General features: G+C 29.1%; 4 protein-coding genes across 9 annotated transcripts; 2 read left to right on the forward strand and 2 right to left on the reverse strand.

Annotated features, from left to right (window-relative positions):
- The first annotated feature begins 119 nt into the window (after window positions 1-119).
- Tektin-C (Tektin C) lies at window positions 120-12,166 on the forward strand. 2 transcript variants are annotated; one of them, XM_069114144.1, is made up of 7 exons: window positions 120-1,154; window positions 9,088-9,304; window positions 9,554-9,844; window positions 9,949-10,221; window positions 10,311-10,533; window positions 11,073-11,291; window positions 11,374-12,166. In XM_069114144.1, exons 2-7 carry the CDS (start codon window positions 9,219-9,221, stop codon window positions 11,509-11,511), a joined length of 1,230 nt encoding a protein of 409 aa, XP_068970245.1. In that variant the 5' UTR covers window positions 120-1,154; window positions 9,088-9,218; the 3' UTR covers window positions 11,512-12,166. The 2 variants fall into 2 exon arrangements, with proteins under 2 accessions (XP_068970245.1, XP_068970246.1); XM_069114145.1 differs by lacking the exon at window positions 120-1,154 and adding an exon at window positions 8,808-8,915.
- Bre1 (E3 ubiquitin-protein ligase Bre1) lies at window positions 919-8,193 on the reverse strand. 2 transcript variants are annotated; one of them, XM_069114122.1, is made up of 16 exons: window positions 7,962-8,193; window positions 7,680-7,853; window positions 7,007-7,193; window positions 6,747-6,935; window positions 6,554-6,675; window positions 6,249-6,485; window positions 6,049-6,174; window positions 5,655-5,828; window positions 5,315-5,572; window positions 5,092-5,223; window positions 4,733-5,001; window positions 4,508-4,661; window positions 4,318-4,431; window positions 3,837-4,239; window positions 3,669-3,763; window positions 919-3,560 (listed from the first exon to the last, which is right to left on the reverse strand). In XM_069114122.1, the coding sequence occupies exons 2-16, from the start codon at window positions 7,827-7,829 to the stop codon at window positions 3,279-3,281; spliced, it is 2,892 nt and encodes a 963-aa protein (XP_068970223.1). In that variant the 5' UTR covers window positions 7,830-7,853; window positions 7,962-8,193; the 3' UTR covers window positions 919-3,278. The 2 variants fall into 2 exon arrangements, with proteins under 2 accessions (XP_068970223.1, XP_068970224.1); XM_069114123.1 differs by having other exon boundaries at window positions 3,837-4,221; window positions 7,962-8,190.
- A 233-nt stretch (window positions 12,167-12,399) lies between the features above and the next one.
- On the forward strand, window positions 12,400-16,164 carry LOC138180345 (F-box only protein 21). Its single transcript, XM_069114131.1, has 9 exons — window positions 12,400-12,772; window positions 13,148-13,420; window positions 13,491-13,926; window positions 14,016-14,146; window positions 14,448-14,598; window positions 14,683-14,892; window positions 14,965-15,060; window positions 15,146-15,374; window positions 15,453-16,164. Exons 1-9 carry the CDS (start codon window positions 12,606-12,608, stop codon window positions 15,641-15,643), a joined length of 1,884 nt encoding a protein of 627 aa, XP_068970232.1. The 5' UTR covers window positions 12,400-12,605; the 3' UTR covers window positions 15,644-16,164.
- Window positions 16,165-16,252: 88 nt separating this feature from the next.
- On the reverse strand, window positions 16,253-22,094 carry LOC138180366 (E3 ubiquitin-protein ligase TRIM37). Of its 4 annotated transcripts, none has more exons than XR_011173278.1 (17): window positions 21,703-22,075; window positions 21,107-21,372; window positions 20,804-21,014; window positions 20,413-20,729; window positions 20,117-20,326; window positions 19,881-20,060; window positions 19,696-19,810; window positions 19,437-19,627; window positions 19,008-19,347; window positions 18,803-18,917; window positions 18,178-18,280; window positions 17,640-18,100; window positions 17,359-17,551; window positions 17,105-17,280; window positions 16,964-17,036; window positions 16,674-16,860; window positions 16,253-16,497 (listed from the first exon to the last, which is right to left on the reverse strand). XR_011173278.1 is itself a non-coding variant. In XM_069114160.1 (17 exons), exons 2-17 carry the CDS (start codon window positions 21,757-21,759, stop codon window positions 16,836-16,838), a joined length of 3,033 nt encoding a protein of 1,010 aa, XP_068970261.1. In that variant the 5' UTR covers window positions 21,760-21,879; window positions 21,963-22,094; the 3' UTR covers window positions 16,253-16,835. The 4 variants fall into 4 exon arrangements, 3 of the variants coding, with proteins under 3 accessions (XP_068970261.1, XP_068970262.1, XP_068970260.1); XM_069114160.1 differs by having other exon boundaries at window positions 16,253-16,860; window positions 21,703-21,879; window positions 21,963-22,094; XM_069114161.1 differs by having other exon boundaries at window positions 16,253-16,860; window positions 19,008-19,344; window positions 21,703-22,076.
- Between the last annotated feature and the right edge of the window lie 1,145 nt (window positions 22,095-23,239).

A 23,239-nucleotide genomic window follows, 5' to 3' on the forward strand; every position in this document is an offset into this window, starting at 1 on the left:
AGCGTTTCATGTTTTTTAAAACTATAAACAAAACAGATATAAAGAAAAAAAGAAGAAAATACAAGAAGGCCCGAAAAATACACACGAAATATTCTTGAGAAGATTCTTGCTTCTCGAAATCGATCCATACTGTTGTTTAGTATATAATTTTAGAGTAACTTATAGCGATGTACATTCGATCTAATTAATAGTGTTTGTTATGTATTAATTAGCAGAGTAATAGGATAAGTACTATTTCCATTGAATAAATCTTTATTTTTCGTAGAGCGTACGTTAGAGCGTACTGCGAACGTTAATAACGAAAATATCGCAGATGTTTCGATTATCCATAAATTCTATATAAACTGATACGACTGCTTGTTTCAGAGCATAAATATTTGGATAAGTAGAATTGTAACGATTACACGGAGTTTATGCTTCTGATTTTTTAATTTTTTTTTTCATTTTTGTCTCTCCCCATTCGGCAGTGGCATATTTTTTTTCTTCCTAAAAAAATTTTACTAGTTTGTACCTAATAAATTTCATGTATTTATTACTATCTTGTGAAACTATTAGAAATTATTTGCTTATAAACTAAAGATTTTTTATACAAACGATTTAATTATAATAACGTATCGAAAGACACTAGAAATTTTGGGGAGAAAAATGAAATAAGTATTGTACTAATATGAACAATTCGACAAACGACTGGCGCCGTTTATTGTAGCGCCTTGCAGTTAATTTTTACAAAAAAAATTTGTTAAACGGGAGGTAAATTTATATAATCTTTTTATACAATTTAAAAAACGGTAGCTTTCGATTAAATTAATTATTGGCTCTGATTCTATTTAAGGTTTTATGTATAAACTAATTATATCTTACGTTTCACAGGGAAGACTAGCTGAAGAAGATTTTTTGATTATTACCATAGATAGCACGAATTCTATTATGAAATAATTAATACGAAATGTATTTGTCCTCCATTCATATTTACATTACAAGTTTTTACATCCATATATACACGTATACGTAGGTACACGTACATAACTATATGCTTTTTGTCGGACAGAAAACTTGCATATAATAAAAAGTGTTCGTCATATATTTCATGAAGTGCAAAGTGTATCAAAGAATTTCCGATTACCCTTTAACAATAGCGAGTCTCTTTTAATAAGGTATTTAGATGATTTGTTTACTAATGATTACCGACGATAATGATAATAATTAACTCTGTAAAAGGACGTTAGGTCCCTCGCTTCGGATAAATAAATTTACAATATTGAATTTATTGTATTATTGTTATATTGCAATAAATATATGTATACAAGACGGTTTACAAAATTGCAAACAAAATGTTATTTATAACTAGCTCATTTTTTTCATCGGGTGTCATATTTTAATAAAATGTTCGTTTGTGCGAATCTAAAGTAATATTGTAGGGATTAAATTCAATTTTTCATAAAACTTTAATTCAATATGCTACGTTTCTCGACATTTCCAAAGTTGAAAAATTTCTGATTAAACTATTGCATGTGCAATAATCTTGACAAATATTGCAGCTAACTTGAACTTCTTTGTGAAATTTAATTTTCAAGATTGTGATAATGATTTGCAAAAGACTAAGTGTCTGTGTATATTGAACTCTAATGTATGTGTACAATTGATTTATAATAATTTATTTTCACATTTCATGTTCTGTTTTGTTTGAAATAATTTCTACATTTATAGTTAAAGAATGTTCATGGATTATCAATGAGACCTTATTAATTCGTTGCTTCTTCACAAGCATGTCATTAAAAAGATGATAAAGTGTTATACGATTTACTATAGATACAAAATTTATTGTAATAATCTTATATAAATGAAATGATATAACTTTCTTTTTACCATATCAACATATAATAAAACCTTGTTTGTAGAAATTTGTGAAAATATACATACATAATATAAAATTGCTTTCTTAAGTTTTCAAACATTGTTAACACAGTTATATATTTCACAGTTAAGTATATGAATATCAAAATGTGCATTAACAAATTTTTGTTAGATATTTATTGGTATTATTATCAATATTCTAACAAAGGAGGTAATTATATGTTAGTATCATGAAAGAAAATTTTAATTAAGATCAAATTAAGATAACAACAGACTTCTGTGTAAGTCAGGAAACATCCTTTACTAGGTATATAACTTGATACATTTGTTAATTTCTTTTAAAAACATGATACAATCAATTATTATAAATCATTAAAAATTTGATTTAAAAGCTATTTTCTCTTCTATTTATACTTTAAGCTATTGATATATATCTTTTGGTCTTTGTTTACAAAATATTGTAAATTACATCATTGAACGACGATTATTGTTCTGTTTTTACATCATTTGTAATGCATTTAATCTTGTTTTTTGTCGAATCGACATTTACGTATATAGTAATATGTAATATATAATAGGAATATCTTCATATTTCTTCGCTTCATAGAACTGAGATATTTATTAACAAAAGTAGAAAGATAATATTATACTAGGCAAAATCTAAAAGAACATTTCAATTGAATAAGTAGAGATTTCTGAATTAAGCATTTTTTCTACTTTTTACATATATTTTTATCATAATAAATTATGTCTCTAGTTTTCTAATATTTCAATTTCTCGAGAAAAGGATAGTATCAAGTGATTCTTACAAAGCTAAATGTCCTTTAGTATTTTAAATAAGGACTTTTTATAAAATAATAATTGTCAAACAAATGTTTCCATTTCTTTGTGAAATTACGATACTTTAAATGTCTATTTATAATATATTACAATATACCTGCTATTTCGAATCATTCATAAAATTGAATCTATCAATTCAAATTTTCTAATTTCATGAATAAATTTCATACAAGCGCTAAATTTTATATCTAAAATTATCATACATTTTAGTTTTCTAATATCTTATCCATTGTGTTACTATCAAAAGAAAGAAAAACAAAAGAAACCAAAACACATTTTGTAAGATTTAATCTTACATAAGATTTATGAAAATAATATCTTATTCAGTGAAGTCATCACAAAATAGATTAAAAATGCAGTACTATTTTTTATATCACATTCGAAAAAATAGTAGGAATTTTTTTACAGAATTTGGTTTTTCAGCCTCCTTTCTTTACAAGACATGTGCAACTGTATTTTTCATTTACCAATGATCACGACAATAAATAGAAAATATAAGAAAAGATGCACATCGTAAGAGTAAGAAAGATTTACACAATTCAGCTGAGAGACACATGAATTTTAATAATTTAAGCTTTTCTTCTTCATGTGGATAAATATAAACGATGATAATCATTAGCTCCAAAAGCGCAATTACATTTTGGACATTTTCGTTGCCTAGTCTCATATCGTGTACGTAAACAATCCCAACAAAATACGTGAAAACATTTTGTTAGAACCGCATCTTTACGTTTAACTTTACAAGAAGGACAAGTAAGTGTTTCCTTATATTCTCGAAGCTCCTCAGCCATTACTTCATCCAGTGTTTCAGCAAGCTCTATTTTCTTCATTCTTTCAACTTTACGTCTCAATTGAGCTATTTCTTCCTATAATGAGATATAGCAGTGTTAGTAATAACTTGAATAAAATAATTTTTATCCTGTAACATTTCCTATGAAATATATAAAATATATTATTTGAGGCGTTAATATTACCTGTAATCTTTTTGTTTTATATGCTTCTGCCTCCAAAGAACTAGTTTTTTCAGCTACAACTTGTTGTGCTTCTTTCATTTGAGAATGATATTTTTCTACATAAAATTCAAAGTATATGAAAGATATTTTTATAAAACAATTACAAGTATCATTAAATAAATTTCTTACCAAGATGAAGTTTTAAATCAGCTGCAGACTGGGCACTTTCGATAGCTTTTCTTTTATGCATTTCCATTGCCTGTTGCCTCAAAGCCAATTCTTTTTCAACAGTAGCAAGGGAATTTTGTAAAAGGCGCTCCTTCTCTTCTAATTTACGAACGACAACATTAGCAGCTTCAACTTGAGTTGTTAATGTAGAAACTTGTTCTTTTAGAACATCTTTCTCCTCTCTAGCTAATTTATGTAATTGATTACTTTTAATTCTTTCTGTCATAAGTTTAAAATTTGCATCATCTTTTTCACGTAACTGTTGAATTAGCCTAGAATTCTGTTCTTGCATGTCTTCAAAAGCTTGCCCAGTTACCTCCATTTCGTTCAAAAGAGCCTCCTCCTCCTGAAACCACACACAATTCTGTTTAGCATTACCGATAGTTCAACAGTTTTAAATAAAATTCGTATTTTATAGAAATTATCAAATATATAAAGTTACCTGCTTTTGAGAAGCAACTTGACGCTGAAGAGTGTATGCTTGTTCTTCTAATTTCTTAATCTTTATTTGTGCATCTTCATCTGCCAACTTTTTACGCTCTTCTCTCTTACTTTCCTGAAAAAATAAACTTATTCATAAAGTTTTAAAAAAGATAAAAGATTCACAATTAAAAGTCTACTTGCACAAATACCTGAATTTTCTTTATCTGTTGGCGTAATTCATCTAATTCTGCTCTCGTTTTACGTTCAGCTGCCATTAATTGCACTTTATCTCTTTGTTCTTTTCCAACACCTTTGTACATATCTAATAATAATTTCATTTCTTTCATTTCATTCACAGCCTTTCTGTAATTAGAATGATCAAATGTAAATTATGATAATGATTAATTTAAAATAGTATATAACATATGACATACTTTAGTTGCGCTTTCAGATCTCTAACAAGTTCTGATTCCGCTACTTTCGTGTCTTTGGCACGATGGGCAGGATCGCGATGTTCGGTTTTGACAGCTTCCTTCTTTATATCCTTTTCACGTTTAATATCTTTTTCTTTCTTTAGAGTTGGAGACGTTAATGTCAAAGAATCTGGAGTACCTTTGTTTCCTTCTCCTTCTCCAACTTCGATAGTTTCTACTTCTTCTTCTCCAGATTCTCTTTTTATTGAAACTCCACTCTCTTCCTTTATCTGTATTAACATAAAAGCTATCTAACTCCCAGAAACTTATTTTTATAACGCACTTTGGAAATATAAGTTCCTTTAAAGGATTTATTTTACCTGTGTAGAACCTGGAAGAGAATTCGATGCATCTTCTTCTTTTCCACTGCCATCTGAATTATTCCCTTCTTTGTTCTCCTGGGATGTTTGTTGGCCCAACTTCGTCGTTAATTCCTCAATTTCTTTCTTCAGCTACAACAAAGCACGGATATCAACTGTAAATACTTTCATTCTTTTGTTAATACACTCTCCTTAAATAATTTGAAATCAATGATATACATACTTTCGGTATTTCTGATGAAGCTTCTTTGTACTTCCGTTTATAACGATGAACTTCGCCCTTAAGCTGTTGATTATGATTTTGCAAAGATGTGATCAAATGTCTCATTTCTCGATTTATCGGTCCTGTTTGCTCGTTTGCAGCTAAATTTTGTTCAAATTCAATTCTTAACATTTCATATTCCTTTCGTAATTGAGCCAAAACATCTTCCAATTGTATGCATTCTCCACGTAGTTTTTTTTGTGCCATCAACTCTTCGCTCTGAAAATATTAACAGATAAATATTATTTTTATATAATTTTATAATGGAGGAAGAAAAATAAATAAAATAAAATGCACTTGCCTCCATCATTTCAATATGCCGTAAGTGAGCGTTTTTACTGGATTGCAGTTGCTGACGAGCATCATCTAATTGTGTTTTCAATTGCATGGATTCATTGTATAATACAGAAAATTGCGATTGTAAACATTTGTATTCAGTCGTCTCAACAATTACCGATTCTGGAAGTTGTCGTATCTGCAAATATAAGATATTTTCGAAGTGAAAACAACATTTGATCATAATATCAAATAGGCTTCCACCCAATTTTTCTTATGTGTACCTTATTCAAATGTAAAGAAGTAAAACACAAGAAATCAGCGAAAGCAAGTACTACATGGGTATTTATTGCACAAGACATTAATTTACATTCTATACTGGACACCATAAACGTGTGTACCAAAACCAAAAAACTCACATCCATTTTTAATTTTTCTACTTCTTTCAATGCATCTCGATGCTGTTGATGTAGTTTATCCAGTTCTTGTAATCTGTTATTAGCTAACTCTCTGGTTTCTTCCAATTCCCTTTGTAAATCTTCGAGCTATATGATATGAAACAGGATTAAATATATACATTGATTTTAAATAAAATGTAATAGACAACAGAATATTATACCTTTGTCTGTGACACACTTGAAGCAACTAAAGTATTGGGTTTATTACTTCCTTTTTCATCTGTACCGTGTATTTGTTGAAACGCTTTTAGTTTCTCAATTGCTTCTCCAAGGTGATGTTCTAATTTATCATTACGTGCTCTCACTTTATTCAGTTCGTACTGGAGATCATCCACCTGGTTACGAAGCTCTGCGGCAAGTGTATCTTTCCCTGTTATGGTATCTTGCAGTTCTGACATCTATGAGAAGATATACTTATTAATACACAATAAAATGTAATTTATCAATATAAATAAGCTTAATTTACCTTTAATGAAATAGTGTGGTATTTTTCATGAAGTTGTATATTTATTGCTTGAAGGTTCCTATTTTCCATTTGTATCTCAGAATTTGCTCTACGCACAACTTCATCAATATTAGGTGCTTCTTCTGAAATATAATAACATTGTCATTTTTTATTTCATATATTATTTTCTTTTTCATACATTAGAATTAAATACCTCCATCAAATTCTCCTTTAAGTGCAAGAGTAATCTTTTCATTTCTTTGAGAAAGACGGTCAAATGCTTGTACTACTTTTGAAACTGCACGTTTGGACACTTGAACACGATTTGCTAATTTATCATCTAACTCTTCTTTGTCCCATGAAGAAAGCTGCATAAGAAATGATGTTGTAGCTTCACTTTCATCTATAATTCATTAAAAGTCATTAAAACATTTGTCTAAACATTTAATAGATCAGTTCATTATAGCTGTTTACTTTTATTTTCAGATTCATCAGCTGTTTCAGCATCAAATCTCTGAAGTAATACACGTATATCTTCATTTAACTGATTCCAATAACGATTGACAACATTAAGCACTGCATCATCTTGCATTTGTCGTTTTTCCAACTGTTCAATTCGTTGCCTTAATTCAGCCTCTACTCTATGACGCTGCTCTAGTCTCTACAAAATCAGAATAACATAATATACAATACAATTTCATATCTTATAGTGAAAGGACTATATGAAAAAAGTAACTAACTGGAAAAGATCAATTTCAAATAACAAACAACAATAGAATATTGAAATATCATAACATGTCTAAATATAATATACTGTCTGTGTTCATTGATTCAGTATAAGATACAATACAAACTTTTTTTGTATTGTATCAGTATAAGATAAAATACAAACTGACAATATAGCAAAGCTAGATCATATGCTTACATAATAAATTAACATTTTACATTGAAGAAAATTTTTTCATAATAATATCTACATTTACAACAGACAATCATAAAATACTATATAATATTAATTATGGAAAAACAATGTTTTATTAATTATGAATAAATTAATAGGTCAAAAGATTATATTTTATAGGTAATATTTTTTTCGATTATTGACGTTTTATAAATACCTTTGTCAAAGTATGATTTGAATACTAACCTGGGCCAATTTTTTATTTTGAAACTGTAAAACTTTCATGTCCATTTCCTCGAGGGTTGAAATAGGCCCGATTAAAATCGGTTCGAATTGAACTTTTTTAATAGGTGGTTGGGAACCCGAATCCCCACTATCCACAGGTCTCTTTGACATTTTGCCGCGAGCGTTTTTCTCTTTCTGAAAAATGTGAAAGCAGTTTTTTAAACGAACAAGGCAAACACTTTGTATTTGATTTCTCATTCAAAGTTTCTGATAATTTTGTTATTGATCAAAAGTAATCCGTACCTCGGTAACGCGTATTAATACATCCAGCGATCCTCTCCGCAAATATCTTATAGTTTCGATATCGCTATGTCATTTTAGACAACTAAAACCTGTCGAAAAGATTATTCTTTCGACAGTTTTTTACATTTTAATGAAAACGGGCAACAAAAAGTACGTGCTTATAACGGAAGCCGCCATTGTGTCACGGCGTTGCATACGCGGCAAATCAAAAAATAAGGCAAAAACATCGACATTCTCTGTGACTACAGAGTTCAGTTAGATGAGAAACGCAGTTACCACGTTGCATTTCCACCCTTGAATTTTATGGCTGGATTCTATGGTTATGGAACGAAAATTATGGGTCTATTTGATATAACGTGAAGTAACTAAGAAGACAAATAACATCACTTTTTGCTATTAAAGATACATATAATACAGACTCATACATATATGTATGTACATATCTACACATGCAAATTGATACTTTTATGGAAACAACTAATGAATTGGAATAAAGCGTTGTATTACCTTCGAAATATTCGAATAACTATTTTACTTTGAATATTTTGTACATGTATATATATATATATATATATATATATACAATTACAATATACAATTACATACTTACATATATACAATATACAATAATTATATACAATACATATATACAATTAATAATTATATGCATATACATAAATTTAAATATTCCCAGTATATAATTTATATGAGTTATATTTAAATTATCTTTTAGTAAATAATTATCTTCAATGGATAATAAATTATTACTAATAAAAATGAAAATCATGATTAGAATAAATAGTAACACTGTATATACATTTTTTTAATTAGTTGGAATTTTACAGTTTCTTCGTTTCACCGTTAGATATCCATAGCTTTCAATTCTTAACGATCCCTACCATACCAGCTGTGAGACAGAGTAAATTTATTATGATACCTTAAGAGTCAATATATGTGAGCGCTAGGTTTATATTTAAATCATTTGCTCTTTTTTTTAATTTCTTTATAAATAATCTATTTAATCATTAATATAGAGTATATGATTTATTCCGCTACAGGTAATGTCTTATGCTTAGTATATAATTTCCTCATTGCGAATGAATTAAAATAAACCATTTCTTAATAGGTTAAATGTTTCCATGGAAACCATCCTTGCGCTGATTCATCCATATATAGATCAAACCTGTGAACCCGCCTCTTTAAAAGAACATTGATCCTTCAGAAGCACAACAGTATTTTCGAAATTGGAAAAATACAATGCCGAACAAACGACCGCCTGAAATAGCTCCACCGCCTCCATTGAAATTTAGTTTGCATCAATGGCATCTAAATAATCGCCACAGGTACGAGTATTTAATTTCAATTCTATAAACAAGAACTTATATGCTTTATATTTATATAATACTCCAAAATACTAAGTATTTGAAATTAAAAAACATTATATAATTAATAAATTATTGATAAAAGAATTATATAATTATATTATTATAATTATAGAATTATAGAATTTTAGAATTATAGAATTTAAATTATAGAATTAAGATTAAGAATATTTACATAAATATAGAAATTATCTATAAAATTACGATTAGGTATCGATGTTCTGAAGCACAGCAGGAACTAGCAGATCGGCTACTTAACGAATCTCAGCGTGTTTGCGAATTAAGCTCCGAGAAAGTACGAAACAATAAAGAAGAAACAGATCACAGGCTGAAAGAAAAAATCGAGGACATCGAATTTCGTAAAAGAGAACTGCTGCGTATAAGGAAGGAAGTTCTCCTTGAAATCGATGCTTTGTCAATATACAAGGAGCGTATCATGGATGCTCTGTCATCCGTGAGGAAAAACGCTTTTGTCATTTGCGAAAAATGCCTCATTTTTAGGTTCGATATACAAAACTAAAAAGAAAACTGTAACCATTTCATATAGTTTTAACTTTTTATAAAAATAGGATATCTGTTAAATTGTACTATTATTTCAATTATAGAGAGCATAGATTAGGAATTGATTTAGTTCACGACGACATAGAAAAAGAATTATTAAAAGAATGTGAGGTGATCAAAGGCGTCGAAAGTTTATTAGTTCGGACTTTGGAACAAACGCAGGAACAAATACGTCGTCTTAAAGCGACGCTTTATTACATGGATCACGAGCTCGAGGATAAAGAAAATAATTTGCGCATTGACAAGCACAACTTGACTTTGAAGGAGACCAATTTAAATTTAAGTATTTATCATGGTACATCGCGACTTGATCCATCGCAAGTATCACTTTAGCTCTCTTATTTTTCCTTATTTCAGTGTTTTCTTAAGTTTTCCTACCTTTTAACATTTATTTTTATATATTAAGAACGATAGAGTTGAACGAATGGGAAATGCAGACTAATAACAATATCGTTAGCGCTTCGAAAGAGGTAAATAGCGCTAGACCATTGCGTTGTTATATCGATACAATTATAAAGCAAGTGATCGATGATCTAAATGATCAGAAAAATGCTACTGACGAGGCCTTCAGGCGGCGCATCGAAGAAACGAAAGAAGCGAAAATGAAATTAGAATTACAACACGCTGAGGTACATGGAAACAATCATTAATGTTTAATTAGAGATTCTTAAAATTTCTACCACTATGTAGCGTGTCCTAAGGTTTAAAGCTAAACTTTGTTAGTGTATAGGTATAATCAAGCAACAAATGTTATATAAATATATGCCATTTAAAGTTTATTAAAAAGTTATAATAAAAATAAAAAAACAGTAACAGACTTGTGGTTACTATATTATAAGACAGAAATAAGTTAAAGAATGAATATATGTAATCATTAGCTATCAATATTCCATTTCAATAAACAAAATTTATAAAAAGTTCGATATAATATCTTAGGAAGCTCATTTCAATTTTGATGAACTATGCTTACACAACACTTTTTACTTGATTATGCTCATAGAATACACTGTATTTTTAGTTTAACCATTGGACCACGAAATATCTTGACATGCATTTGTATGTAAGCATCATATAATTTGTTAATTATGCATGAATATTCATTGCATTTTCTAGTTTAAATATGAATCATTGAATAAAAACGTTACATGTATGTATGTACACGAAACAGATCATGCGGCAAGCAGCGGAAATGAAGGATAATATTACACGCATTGAGAAATCAATCGCGGAGAAGGAAAGTTTTTTAGCTTTGGCGCATACGAGACTTGGTAATCGTTGTCAAAGGCCAGGATTAGAACTTACACGAGATCTAGTGGAAATTAATCTTGTAAAGGAAGTATATGATTTACGTGAGATTGTGTCGAAACTACAAGCAACTATATTCGAGGTTTATAGTTCATACGTTTTATAGTTTATCATTCTGTTGTTTAATCAGCTTATTATAAATGATAATACAATTATTGTTTCAGTCTCAGGCATCGTTGCGTTATTTACTCAAAACACAAATTCAAATTGAGGAAGATATCAATGTTAAAATAAACACGTTAAAAATCGATGAGGTCGACTGCATGACTCTTCGTCAAAGCATGGATTATCACACATATTAAATTAATTCGAGCATCGAATGAATCCATAAAAATTTTTATGTAATAAAATACAAAAAAAGAAGTGGCGGTATTTATTATAAATAGACTGCAGGTTTTTACGTATTTATAGAAAATTTAAGAACGAGATAATACACTGAATGCGAATAATATGCAAAAATATATAAAACTGTCAAGTACAAACATAAATCATACAATTTTCTACATAAATTCTATTTTTTCAAACTTTCTTCTTAAAAATATGAATTTGGATAAATATTCGCAGTCTATTTATAAAGTTGAAGCAATCATTTATTTAAAAAATTCGTTATTTCTTAGAAAACTCGAATTCTATTTAATAAGTTTTCGTATATAGAAAGTTCTCTTATGTGTCACAATATATACTACTCTTAGAATTTAATTGTATTTGAGATTGTGTAGTGCTGATTTCCGGTAAATAAGTAAAAATGCATGCATCAGTGTGTGTTGATGATTCCCCTGCATACAAGCGCGGTACGGATAAGATATGATGGCTGCATGGGGGGTTAAAAAAAAAAAGGACGTACATATGTGATAATAAAAGATATACATACATCTGTTACTAGAAAACTGTTGATATTCATACAATTTTTACGAATATAACTAAAGAAGTGGAATCTAAATATTTTACACTAAATATTTTATGTATTTCTGCATACTATGTTATACATTTTTACATGTATAAATTTCTCATTAATATCCGCAGTTTGTTTATTAGTTTACAAACCGTGAATTTTAATACAGAGTTACTATTGGAAGTTCTTGTATTGGTTTAGAAAAGAATGTTGTTCCTATTGGTTAATACTCGTGACTCGTGCAATACTGACTGGCCGACTATTGCCATTACCGCGGTGGTAGTATTTTATCTGTAAGCAGCGGTATTAGTAAGAATTTTCCTCCTTGTCCACGTTTTTTTATGAAGGTGTCAATTTGAGTGTTCTCGAGTGTAGAAAACTTCTGTCGTCGAGCTAATGTAATGGCAGACATATATTGGGAATGTGTTTCGTTCAATTTGTTGATGATATTTTACGTATAGGAGATTTAGTTTAATCGCACATTAGAAAAGGAAATTATAAGAAATGTCAAGTGACGCAATAATCGTATTACCTGGGGAGGTAATTGTGTACATTTTGGAAGATAAACGACTTAGCTTTTCAGATGTCGTTCATTTCAGTTCGACCTGCAGGAGTTTGTACAAAATTGTCAATGAAAATAATAGACTTTGGAAGACAAAATTTTTTCAGAGGTATATCGCTATTTTTCAAAGGTGTTATTGTTAAAATAAAAATCGAGTGAATTACACACGTCTTTTGTGTCCTTTGAACGATTATGACTTTACTTATTTTGAATAGATCAAATAAATTATTTTTGTATAGCAGACCAGAAACGTCAATTATTATTTCAAAGTTCGAGATATAAATTCTTATTTATGTACTATTTATAAGTATAGATTGTAAACACTATAAATACAGAATGTCCCAGTTAGAGATATTTTCTTTGATTGTTACAAGATAAAATCTTTTCTGAACATAATTTAAACAACTTTTACAACTGATCTTGTTTAAAACATTCGATATTATTTTTATTATCAAAAATATTATTATTATTTTTTTAATAACAGATGGCCACATTTGAGAGAAATATATCAAACAAATAATGAGTTGGATCATCGAATGATAAATTGGAAGGAGGAAGTAAAGAGTAGCTTGAGTAGTAGAATAAAATTGCTTTCTCATTTATCTTCTATGTCCAGTAAACATTATAGAATGCAAGAATTATCTAATTCGGAATTTAAAGAGTTTGATCCTTTATTTTGTCCAAAAGAAGGTGCTCATCCTTTAGCTTATTATTTTCTGGTAGATGAACTTATTAGCTTAATCAAACATCCCGCTATGTAAGTATATGAATATAAGGTATTTTTGTCTTAGAATTCTGGGTAATGATGTTATTATAAACTCTTTCAGAGTCAGCAATTTAACACATAGGTATTATGCTCTTAAAATTGTTCGATATTTGAAACAAACCCATTTGAAAGATGAATGGAAAAAATTTCTATCTTTACCACCAAAACAACAGACCTTAGAACGTGGTGCAACTATTGTGGCACAATGGAGTCAACCAGAAAGACATGTGTCATATTTTGCAATATCATCAGCATTAGATAATATTGCAGAACAAACTAAAGAGCTGCTCAGAGAACAATATCCAAATCATACTATATTTTCAATTCCAACTGAAAGATTTAACTTTTGGAAAAATAATATTATTGGCGACAACCAGTGGGATGTTACAGAAACGAGACAACTAACAGATGCATTATGCGAAGTATTATTTAAAAGGTTAGGATTCTATGGAAACAGTGAAATGTATTATTCATCGGAAAATTCATTCATAGATCGTGTAAGTTATGAATGTTATAAAAAGTAGAAAAAGGTAACATGTAATTTCATATTATAAAATAAATGTAATATTTACAACTTTTCATCTAGGTTTTGGAACGTAGACGGGGAATTCCTATAACTTTAGCAATAGTATTTGAAAGTGTTGCTCGAAGACTTGGCATACACTGTGAACCTGTTAGTTTCCCATCTCATTTTTTGCTACGTTGGAAAGAAACATAGTAAGTTTACAAATAATATGGGTACAATTAATATAATTATACATATTTCAGAACTCGTATAGGCTTAAGTTGAGTTAAGTTAATTTATATTAAGTTCTAGTTGTAATGGTTTATATGTTAGAAATAAGATTTATATATATCTACAAACATATAGTGGTATATGGATGAAGAATAAACAAATAAAATAATAATATATATTTCAGATTTATATGAATCTGATAATCTTAATGCAATAAGCATTTGATTTTTAATTTTATCTATACTATATTTTTTTTAGATATTATTACATGTTTTATTTTAGTGGACCACAATTTAAGGATACGGAAAATTTTTATATTGATGTTTTCAATGGTGGTCAATTTCTAACTAAGAAGAATTGTCCTCGAATTGGTGGTGTTTCAAGATGTCCAATAGAAAAATATAATATTCATGAGGCAGCAACTGCTATAGAGGTTTATACATTTTCTTTGACCTGAAAATTTTCTCTTTCTGTTGTTCTTTGAATATTTAATATGTACAGTAATACTTCTTAACAGGTAGTAACAAGAATGGCAAATAATTTGGAAATAGCTGCTAGGCAACATACTCATATAAATGGTAGAACTACAAGGTTACGTTCTGCTCTTGAACTCCAATACATGATACAACCCAATGACGCAAATACGATTTTACAACTAGGTCGAATATATATCTCACAATTCATGGACTTAAGTGAATTAGTGAAGAGATTAGAAAACATACCAGAGGTATTTTATGAAATTAATATCTGTTACGGAAAATTAGTTTTTATTTACATAAAAAATTTATCAAAATTTTAGGATTTAGAGTTAATATCAAGAGGACAAGCAAATCTAATATTACAGACGTTTAATGTCCATATTTTCCAATCATATCAGAAGCAGTTAGAATCTAAAGTAAGATCATCAATAATATATGTCAAAATTTTCAGATAATATCAACTTATTACAAAAATTTATAAGTTGCATGTATTTTATTCAGGAAGAAGTAAGGCCAAAAAGTAGAATTCCAAGCGTAAAATATGCGATAGGGTTGATAATGAAACATAAAATACATGGATACATGTGTGTAATAACAGGATGGGACACCTATTGTACAGCGACTACAGAATGGATGAATGAAATGAACGTAGGTGGATTAGTGGATGGTCCAGGTCAACCATTTTATAACATATTTGTTGATGATGGGTCATGCCATTATGTGGCACAAGGTAATATATTACTTATTATTCACTTATAAAGAAAAAAAACAGAATATGTTTAAATAATATATATGAATTTATTATTAGAAAATTTAGAGTTGGCTTCTAATCCAGGATGGATACATCATCACGCGATTGGCAGATACTTTTATAAATTCAGTGGTGCTCATTATATACCAAATGAAGAGAAAGCAAGAGAATATCCAGAAGATGAAAAAATTTGCAATGAATTACTTGTTACATACATGCAAAATGGAATGACATACAGTACCACTTAACAATCTATTTTCCTTAGCTCTAATACAAGATAATAGTAAGATAAAACAAATATCTTTCTCTTACTGCATATTCCACGTATAATACTAAAAAAGGTAATATTTTCATAAAAAATTTTAATAAAAAAACAATCATTTTTTATTTGCTGTATGGCCCATTATTCAGTTTCTTTACTTTAAATAACTTTTGACATGTCTAAGTAATTTTGGATAAGTCTTGTAAATAGACGAAAATAAAGAACAATACATATAAAAGGTTTTGTAAAGCATACAAGACATTTGTACACACTATTGTATATCTTAATCACTGTTTTATGTATACTATTACCAGTTTAGATAACGTAATAATGTACAAGCATCCTGAAAACATTGAGCTACTTCTAACTCTCGACCCCATTCATATGTGATATAGATGTGTACGAATGTATTTGTTATATGTGATAAGAGTAAGAAGTGGTTTGTGTTTTAATAACACTTTATTATGTAAATGTAATAAACGCCAAAGCTTGAACTGCAAACAGTAATTAATTTATACTTTTTATGAAGTACATTTTTTATGTACTTATAGTAAGATTTAAGTACATAATAGGTAGAATAATAATGGATATATAGTTATAGTTAGTTATATTCTTTATTTTATTCCACTGTCATGGGCTGTGCTCGCTTTATGTATAATCACAAGCAATCACATAAAAATAATATAAAATTTGTTCTCATAATACTTGTAACACCATAACCATCTGCAGAGATAAACGTATTGAGTATTTTGACTATACAATATATTAATATTGGAGCCTAAGTTTACTTAGATTTGGATATATTTTATATACATAGCATATTTTTTTTATATATGCCTTCTAAACTGAAAAAAATGGGTTTTGTATTACTAATGTTCGACTACGGTTTAAAGAAGTTGTTTTATAGCAAATACTAAATCACTCTTATATAATCGTGAATATACATGCAATATCTTATACTTTTTAATAGTATTTGGCACCTGCTGCAAAATATTGATTTTAATAAAGTATTTCACTTACCACATCAAAATATTGAAATATCAGGTCTCCAAATCTTACTGCTCTTACTATTGTTCTATTACTTTTAATAATATTAGTTAACATAATGTTTAGATAAATAAAAAGAATCACAGAACATTTGTAATGTTAGGTGTCACAGATGCAATTCAAAGCGAATTTCACGAGTTAGTTTCTTCTAACGATCTGTAACAATAATAATATCATTTTATGTTTTTAAATATACTATATTTATAAAATTAAGAAGTATAAGTAATATTTTATTAACAAAATAGTAAATTGTATTTACTTTTCCGCGGTACATTTATTGGAAGAATCATTAGAAGATGCTGGCATGGTAGCCTCTAAAACATTCTTCTGACCTGAAGTAAAATCATCTTAATGATTTAATATTCATTTAATATTATTATATATAAATGATTATACTAACCGTGTTTGTGTTGATATAGCGCTGGTGCCCAGCTGTAATTGTTGGGACTCGGTATAGAATCTGTTGCTGCATTGCTTGTGGACGATAATGGAACATCATGTCCTAATGAAAGTGCAGTAGATTTGATAGTGGCAGTGACACAACCATTAGATTTTCCCTCTAACGGAATGTTTTTCCTATTAATAGTTTTAAGGTATTAAAAAATGCAATTTTGTTAAATATCATTTTTTAAAATAATTAGAAATGATAGATACCTTAATTTATTGAAACAACTGGCAGTGTCCTTTTGAAACATCGAAGACAATTGAATGGTCTCCAGCAATTGTTCGAATTCAAATATTTTGTTATTTTCATTATTTATAATATTAACGTTAGAAGACGATGACGGTGAAGATTGTCGTCGCGATAATAAATGCTTCGACATAATTTTATTGCTATCCAATAATACTGAAACAGTATGTATTTCAAATGATTATATATGTATATATAAATAAAGACATAAATTGTGTATAAATTTATAACATATTTTACTTACCATTTGGCACTATCAAATCAGATCTGGATGTTTCTACCTCGTGATTAATTTTATTAGCGACAGATATATTTGGAAGTTCTTTTTCACAGTCTATTGAATTTGAGCGAGTTGCAGGTTCAGATCTTGTCTGACTTCCGCAAGCTATTAATCCGGAAACTTCTTGCTGACAGATATTAGATAATTGACTTAATTTTGGTCTACCACTGCACATCATTTGTGGCTGGCATAGATGCGAGGAACACGTGGAACGTTTGTCAGTAAATTGATCATTAGACGTTGAGTCATGTTCTGGTTGTAAAGGATTGGAATTATGGTGTTGTAAAGCTGTTAAAGACGTTCTTGAATCACAGTTATCATCTACATGTTGATTAAAGCATAGTGAACTCCAAGCAGAATTTCGATCTTGTATTTTGAATAGCTGCAACATAATCTCATCTTCCAAACTATCATTCCCGCCTAATCTGTAATGGCAAATTAAACTGTTAAAAATTATTTTGTAAGGCATAATTATAGCTATACTTGAACTTCAATAACATACCTCCGAATATCTCCTGTACCCTCTCGATTACTCTGCTGCTTTGTACGTTGCTTATTCTGAATCCACGGTGTCAATGATTCTGCAACTTCTACGTCGTTTTCTCCTGCAAACATAATCATATTAAAAATATCTTTTTATTAATAAATATACTGAGAGAAGCATATACAACTATGTATGAATAAATTATTATGAATAAATTAAGATCAAGTTTCTATAACTTGAACTATCATAATACGTATACAGGAATATTTATTTTTTGTTATAGAATCAAACATAAAGGGACGGAGAATAATTAAAAAAGAAAAAGACGGAGAATTTCCTATGCAATTGCTTGAAAGTGATTGGGAGTATGGGGAGTAGGATTCTCTTTCACAAAATCTTCGTCTGGTTTCTCATTCGTGGGTTTTTCATTTTCGACACCTTTATCTAACTTGCTTTCCCATTGTCTGTGTCTCTGCATATCATCTACAGAACCTCTGTTTGAACTTGTACCTAGTTCAGTACATTAGTACATTATATTGCAATGTTATATGATGTAAAATAATATAAGAAATCAAGCTTGCTTGAATAATCTGATATTACAAATTATGGATATTACGTTTAGTAGAATGGTATCAATGTATACCTGACATTGTTTCATCATCTACATCATTCTCGTCATTAGAATTGTCATCCAGAAGGGTTAGATGTGGTTCATTATGTTCGCACTCATCCAAATATATATCATGTTCACTTAATTCCTATATATAAATATAAATTGTCAATTTAAATAGTATATAAATTCAATATAAATTAAATTATTCAAAAATTTGTTAATTTCAATATCTTACTCCACTATCACTACTGCTGCTACTAGACAGGAGATTTAGTTGTTGTTGATTAAGCACTGTCGGCGAAGAATATGAAGGAGGTGGAGAGTGAGTACTCGTAGCTGGACAATCTACAGAACTATCGTTTGTACTATGCATACCAGGCGGTTCAGCTTCAACAACGCTTAAGTTATTTATTCTGTGTTGTTTTAAGCTTGTTTTGGACGAAATAGAAGATAACGTTGAAGAGGAACCAAGAGCACGCATATTTGAAGGTTCTCCCAATTCACACAAGGGCAGTAATTGATCTGATAAAATACCACTGTTACCTCCACTAGGGAGAACGTTTTGTACTGATCTACTATATAAACAACATAAAATTGTTCAGGTCTTAAAACATTGTTTCTCACAACTTTGAAGATGTCAATTAGAAGGAAGATATTAATTTACCTTGTAGATGTGCCATTTTGATATGTTTCAGCTGAACGTGTAGAATTGGAATTAAGTAATGGATCACCAACAGCTTGTGACTGTTGCTGCATCATTATAGATGTTACATTTGATGTTGACCCACACAATGTCGCTCCACTAGGTACTCTGGTTGCAGCCATAGCATTTCGCGATATTTCAATTGCTAATCTCTACAAACAGGTGTATGTGATGAGGTATGTACAAATATACAATTGAATATTTCAAAGCTGCATAGTACCTCTTTCAATTCATTAATTTGAGTGGCATATTGATTCTGGACTGTAAGTAATTGACTGATATACCATTGTTGATCTCTGCAACGCTGATAGAATGTTGGTGGACGTACTTGAAACCTGTTATTGATTTTCATGTTATAATTACACAGTATTGTGACAAAGAAGAAATATCACATATCTAACTTACCGTAATATAAGAGTATCCAATTCAGTATTTAAATAGCCCTCGGTTGCAAGTAAATCTAATCTGAAAAATCTATTGTAGCCCCAGCATTCACCGATTTCGAAATCAGAAGCAAATTCTCGAACGATGTTCTTACTTGTATCTCGAGATCCTTGATGAATCATTTCAACTCGATATTCATACCTGGAAAAATAATTTTTGACTAAAACGTAATTAAAAATAAAATTATCTTTACGTACTTCGATGTTTCCGGTAAACCTGCGCTTAGTTCTAGAAAAACAGATAAATAATTTCCGCGTACAACACCGTTTCCATCAGGATATACTTTTAACCTCCAGCATAATCCATTCACGTGTAAGGGCGCAGAATATACTGGATCTGCTTTTAACTGCAATTGTGTAAAATTTTGCATTGCAAATGTAGCACTATCATATCCAGGAACGATTTCGCTAAAATAGTAAACTATTATTAAACATTGATATTTTCTTGACATTGGTCTTACATTGCATAGAAGCATAAAGAATAAATATGAAACCTATGAAAATCAGCTGGAACAGGAGCAGTAACAAAACTCGTCATCGGTTTCTTTCGTACTTGATGTATCATCCGCGAAAGATCTGTACTTTTAATTATAAGTTCGGAACGAGTACAAGTGTGCAATTGATGTTCTACTTCTTGCAATAAAGCCTCTAGCTGTTCTGTTTCTAATGTCAAAGAATTCTTTTGACCCATTAATGTTAACAACTTAGCTTTTAACTGAGAATCTAAACGTGCTATCATCAATTCAACCGCATTTCTAATTTCTCTAACTCTTTCATCTTTTGCAGCTCTTACAGATTCAACATTTCGTTCCTAGTGAAACATTAAATATAAAATAACACTTTGATTTTATAATATTCAATATACTGGATGAAATTTACACATACCACTTCTTGAACAAGACTTATTAACTCCATCAATCTTCTCTTTAATTGACCTACTTCTGCCTTTATTTGTGTAACATGTTGATCATAAACTTCTTCTAATGGCTTGAAAGTATGTCCTGAATGGGTACCACCCCAAAGAGCACATTGATGACATATGCATCTACGACAAGTCCAACAATAAACAGACAATTTTTCACGATGCACAGTACACCTGTTTAAAAAATAAATAGTTATTACTATATAATAATATATAGTTATTAATTACTAAACTAACAAAGAACTATAGCCTAAAATTACAAATACCTGTCTCTATTGGAATCATCATGCCTAGAGTTTGAAATACCAACAGCTTGAAGTGTATCAAGCTGCTGTGTTACTTCTTCAACCCATCTACAATTAACTAATTCGTGTAAAAGCAAGGAAGCTCTACAATGAGGACATTGTGAACGTTGTTCTGTCAACCACCTCCTGATACACGTATAACAACATAATTTACTGCAATGGGGACAAAGATGTGCATCTGTCAATTTTTCCATACAAATGAAACACCTGAAGACTTCTGCCAATGTCTAAAATATAAATTCAAATTTATAATCAGCACATATTGGATGCTGAACACTTACTATTAAAATTACATTACTATAATATGCATGTAATCTTTAATATAATATGTGCATATATAGGATAATTACTATATATATAAGATTTTCAGATGTACTATAATGATTCTTTCTAAGTGTATGAATTAAAATATGAAACTTTACTGAATTAAAACTTTATTTCATTGTTTGTGTAATATTATTGGATGAAAGATTGGATAATAAAAATTATGGACTTATAGTGCATATTGTTAAAAGCAGTTATGAAAATTTGGAGTATTTGATTGCAAATTTACGAACCTCGACACTGTGGTCATCCGAGTTTTTCGAATTAATTGATGTTTCCCTACTAGCCATTCTATCAGTCACTTATTAATAAAAAATTAATTGAATGTTATTGATCGTTGCATGTATCGTCAGCTCTGAAAGTTAGGCACATTTCCGACATTTCATCTTTGCAAACTTATATTTGCTCAACTGTATAACCGATTTAACGAAACGTTATTTCCGTGAAATGTGTTCATTATTAATCATTATAACTTAATAATTAGCAAACGTACACGAAATGCTTCTCCAGGTACTCTTAAAAATTTGACGAAAATTGTTGAATATTAAGTTGTTATGAATCGTAATTCGCCATGAAGTAAAGTAATCTATAGCAAGCAGTGCAGGAAACATTTAATCCCGTTAATTTCATTTATTTTTAAATTCTTTAAAACGAGTATATGATATTTTATTAAACAGCTTTTTATAATTCGATTCTGTAAAATGATTATATAAAATAAAATACGAGCACGTAGAGAATTACATATATGTTTATTGTGTATAGTCCTTTTTTTTAAAGTAAACCGTTCTTCAATTTAAATTTCAATATATTGTTAATATTAAGAGAAAAATAAAAAATTAAGATTTATAAAAAATAAAGACTATTCTTACCATTATTTATAGATATAATAATAAATATTGTTAATAATATGCTACAATTTTTAATGAGCATTAGGTAAAATGCACAGGGTGTTCTGCCTAAGCAGACTTTAAATACCATTTGTTCTTGATGATTCAAACAAATTTCAAGGAGAAACATTATTTATTTCAAAAAGATAAGTATAATGGCGCAAAAATTGTTTTTCAAATCACATTTCTTAAAATATCAAGATTCTTATTTTTTTAAATTGATGTTTAATTAAAACATATTAGGATATTTCAATTTGGAAATGATCTATTTAAAAAATATTTTAATTTCAGAAAATCTAACGTATGAAAGATAAAGAAGACAATACTTTTAATACCTGAAAATAATACTCCTGCATTTATATTTTTCTTATCTTCCATAAGTTTCCAAAAATTAAAATTAAAATATCTTTCAAACTAATTCTTCTCAAATACAAGTACTTACTTTTAATATACTTCTTTTATAGAGAATGAAAAAGAACATCAATTGGTATATATTGATATATACAAAGTCATATAGTTCAATTAAAAAAATAGGAATTTTGGAATCTTCGAAAATCCCCCATTTAAAAAAAGAAAGAAAGAATTATTGATATGATACGCTACAGTCCCCTTTGTAACATTATAAACAAAATTTTTTCCATATGTCTACAAATTACAGAAATATTTAAAATGCACAAGTTAGGCGGAACTTGTATAATCAATGTATTTGAATTACCAGTTTATAATTAACGAGTGAAATATTTTTTAATGTTCTATTCTTTTACGATTGATCTCTCTTATTAAAATAATTTTATCTTGTTCATTTAAAAAGAAAGATGTAATATTCTTGTAATAAAATAACTTCTACAATTATAACTTTTTCACTCGTTTTAAATCTTTTATA

Source organism: Bombus flavifrons, chromosome 5 (assembly GCF_040668555.2).
Source record: "Bombus flavifrons isolate JBK064 chromosome 5, iyBomFlav1_principal, whole genome shotgun sequence".
NCBI lineage: Eukaryota > Metazoa > Arthropoda > Insecta > Hymenoptera > Apidae > Bombus > Bombus flavifrons.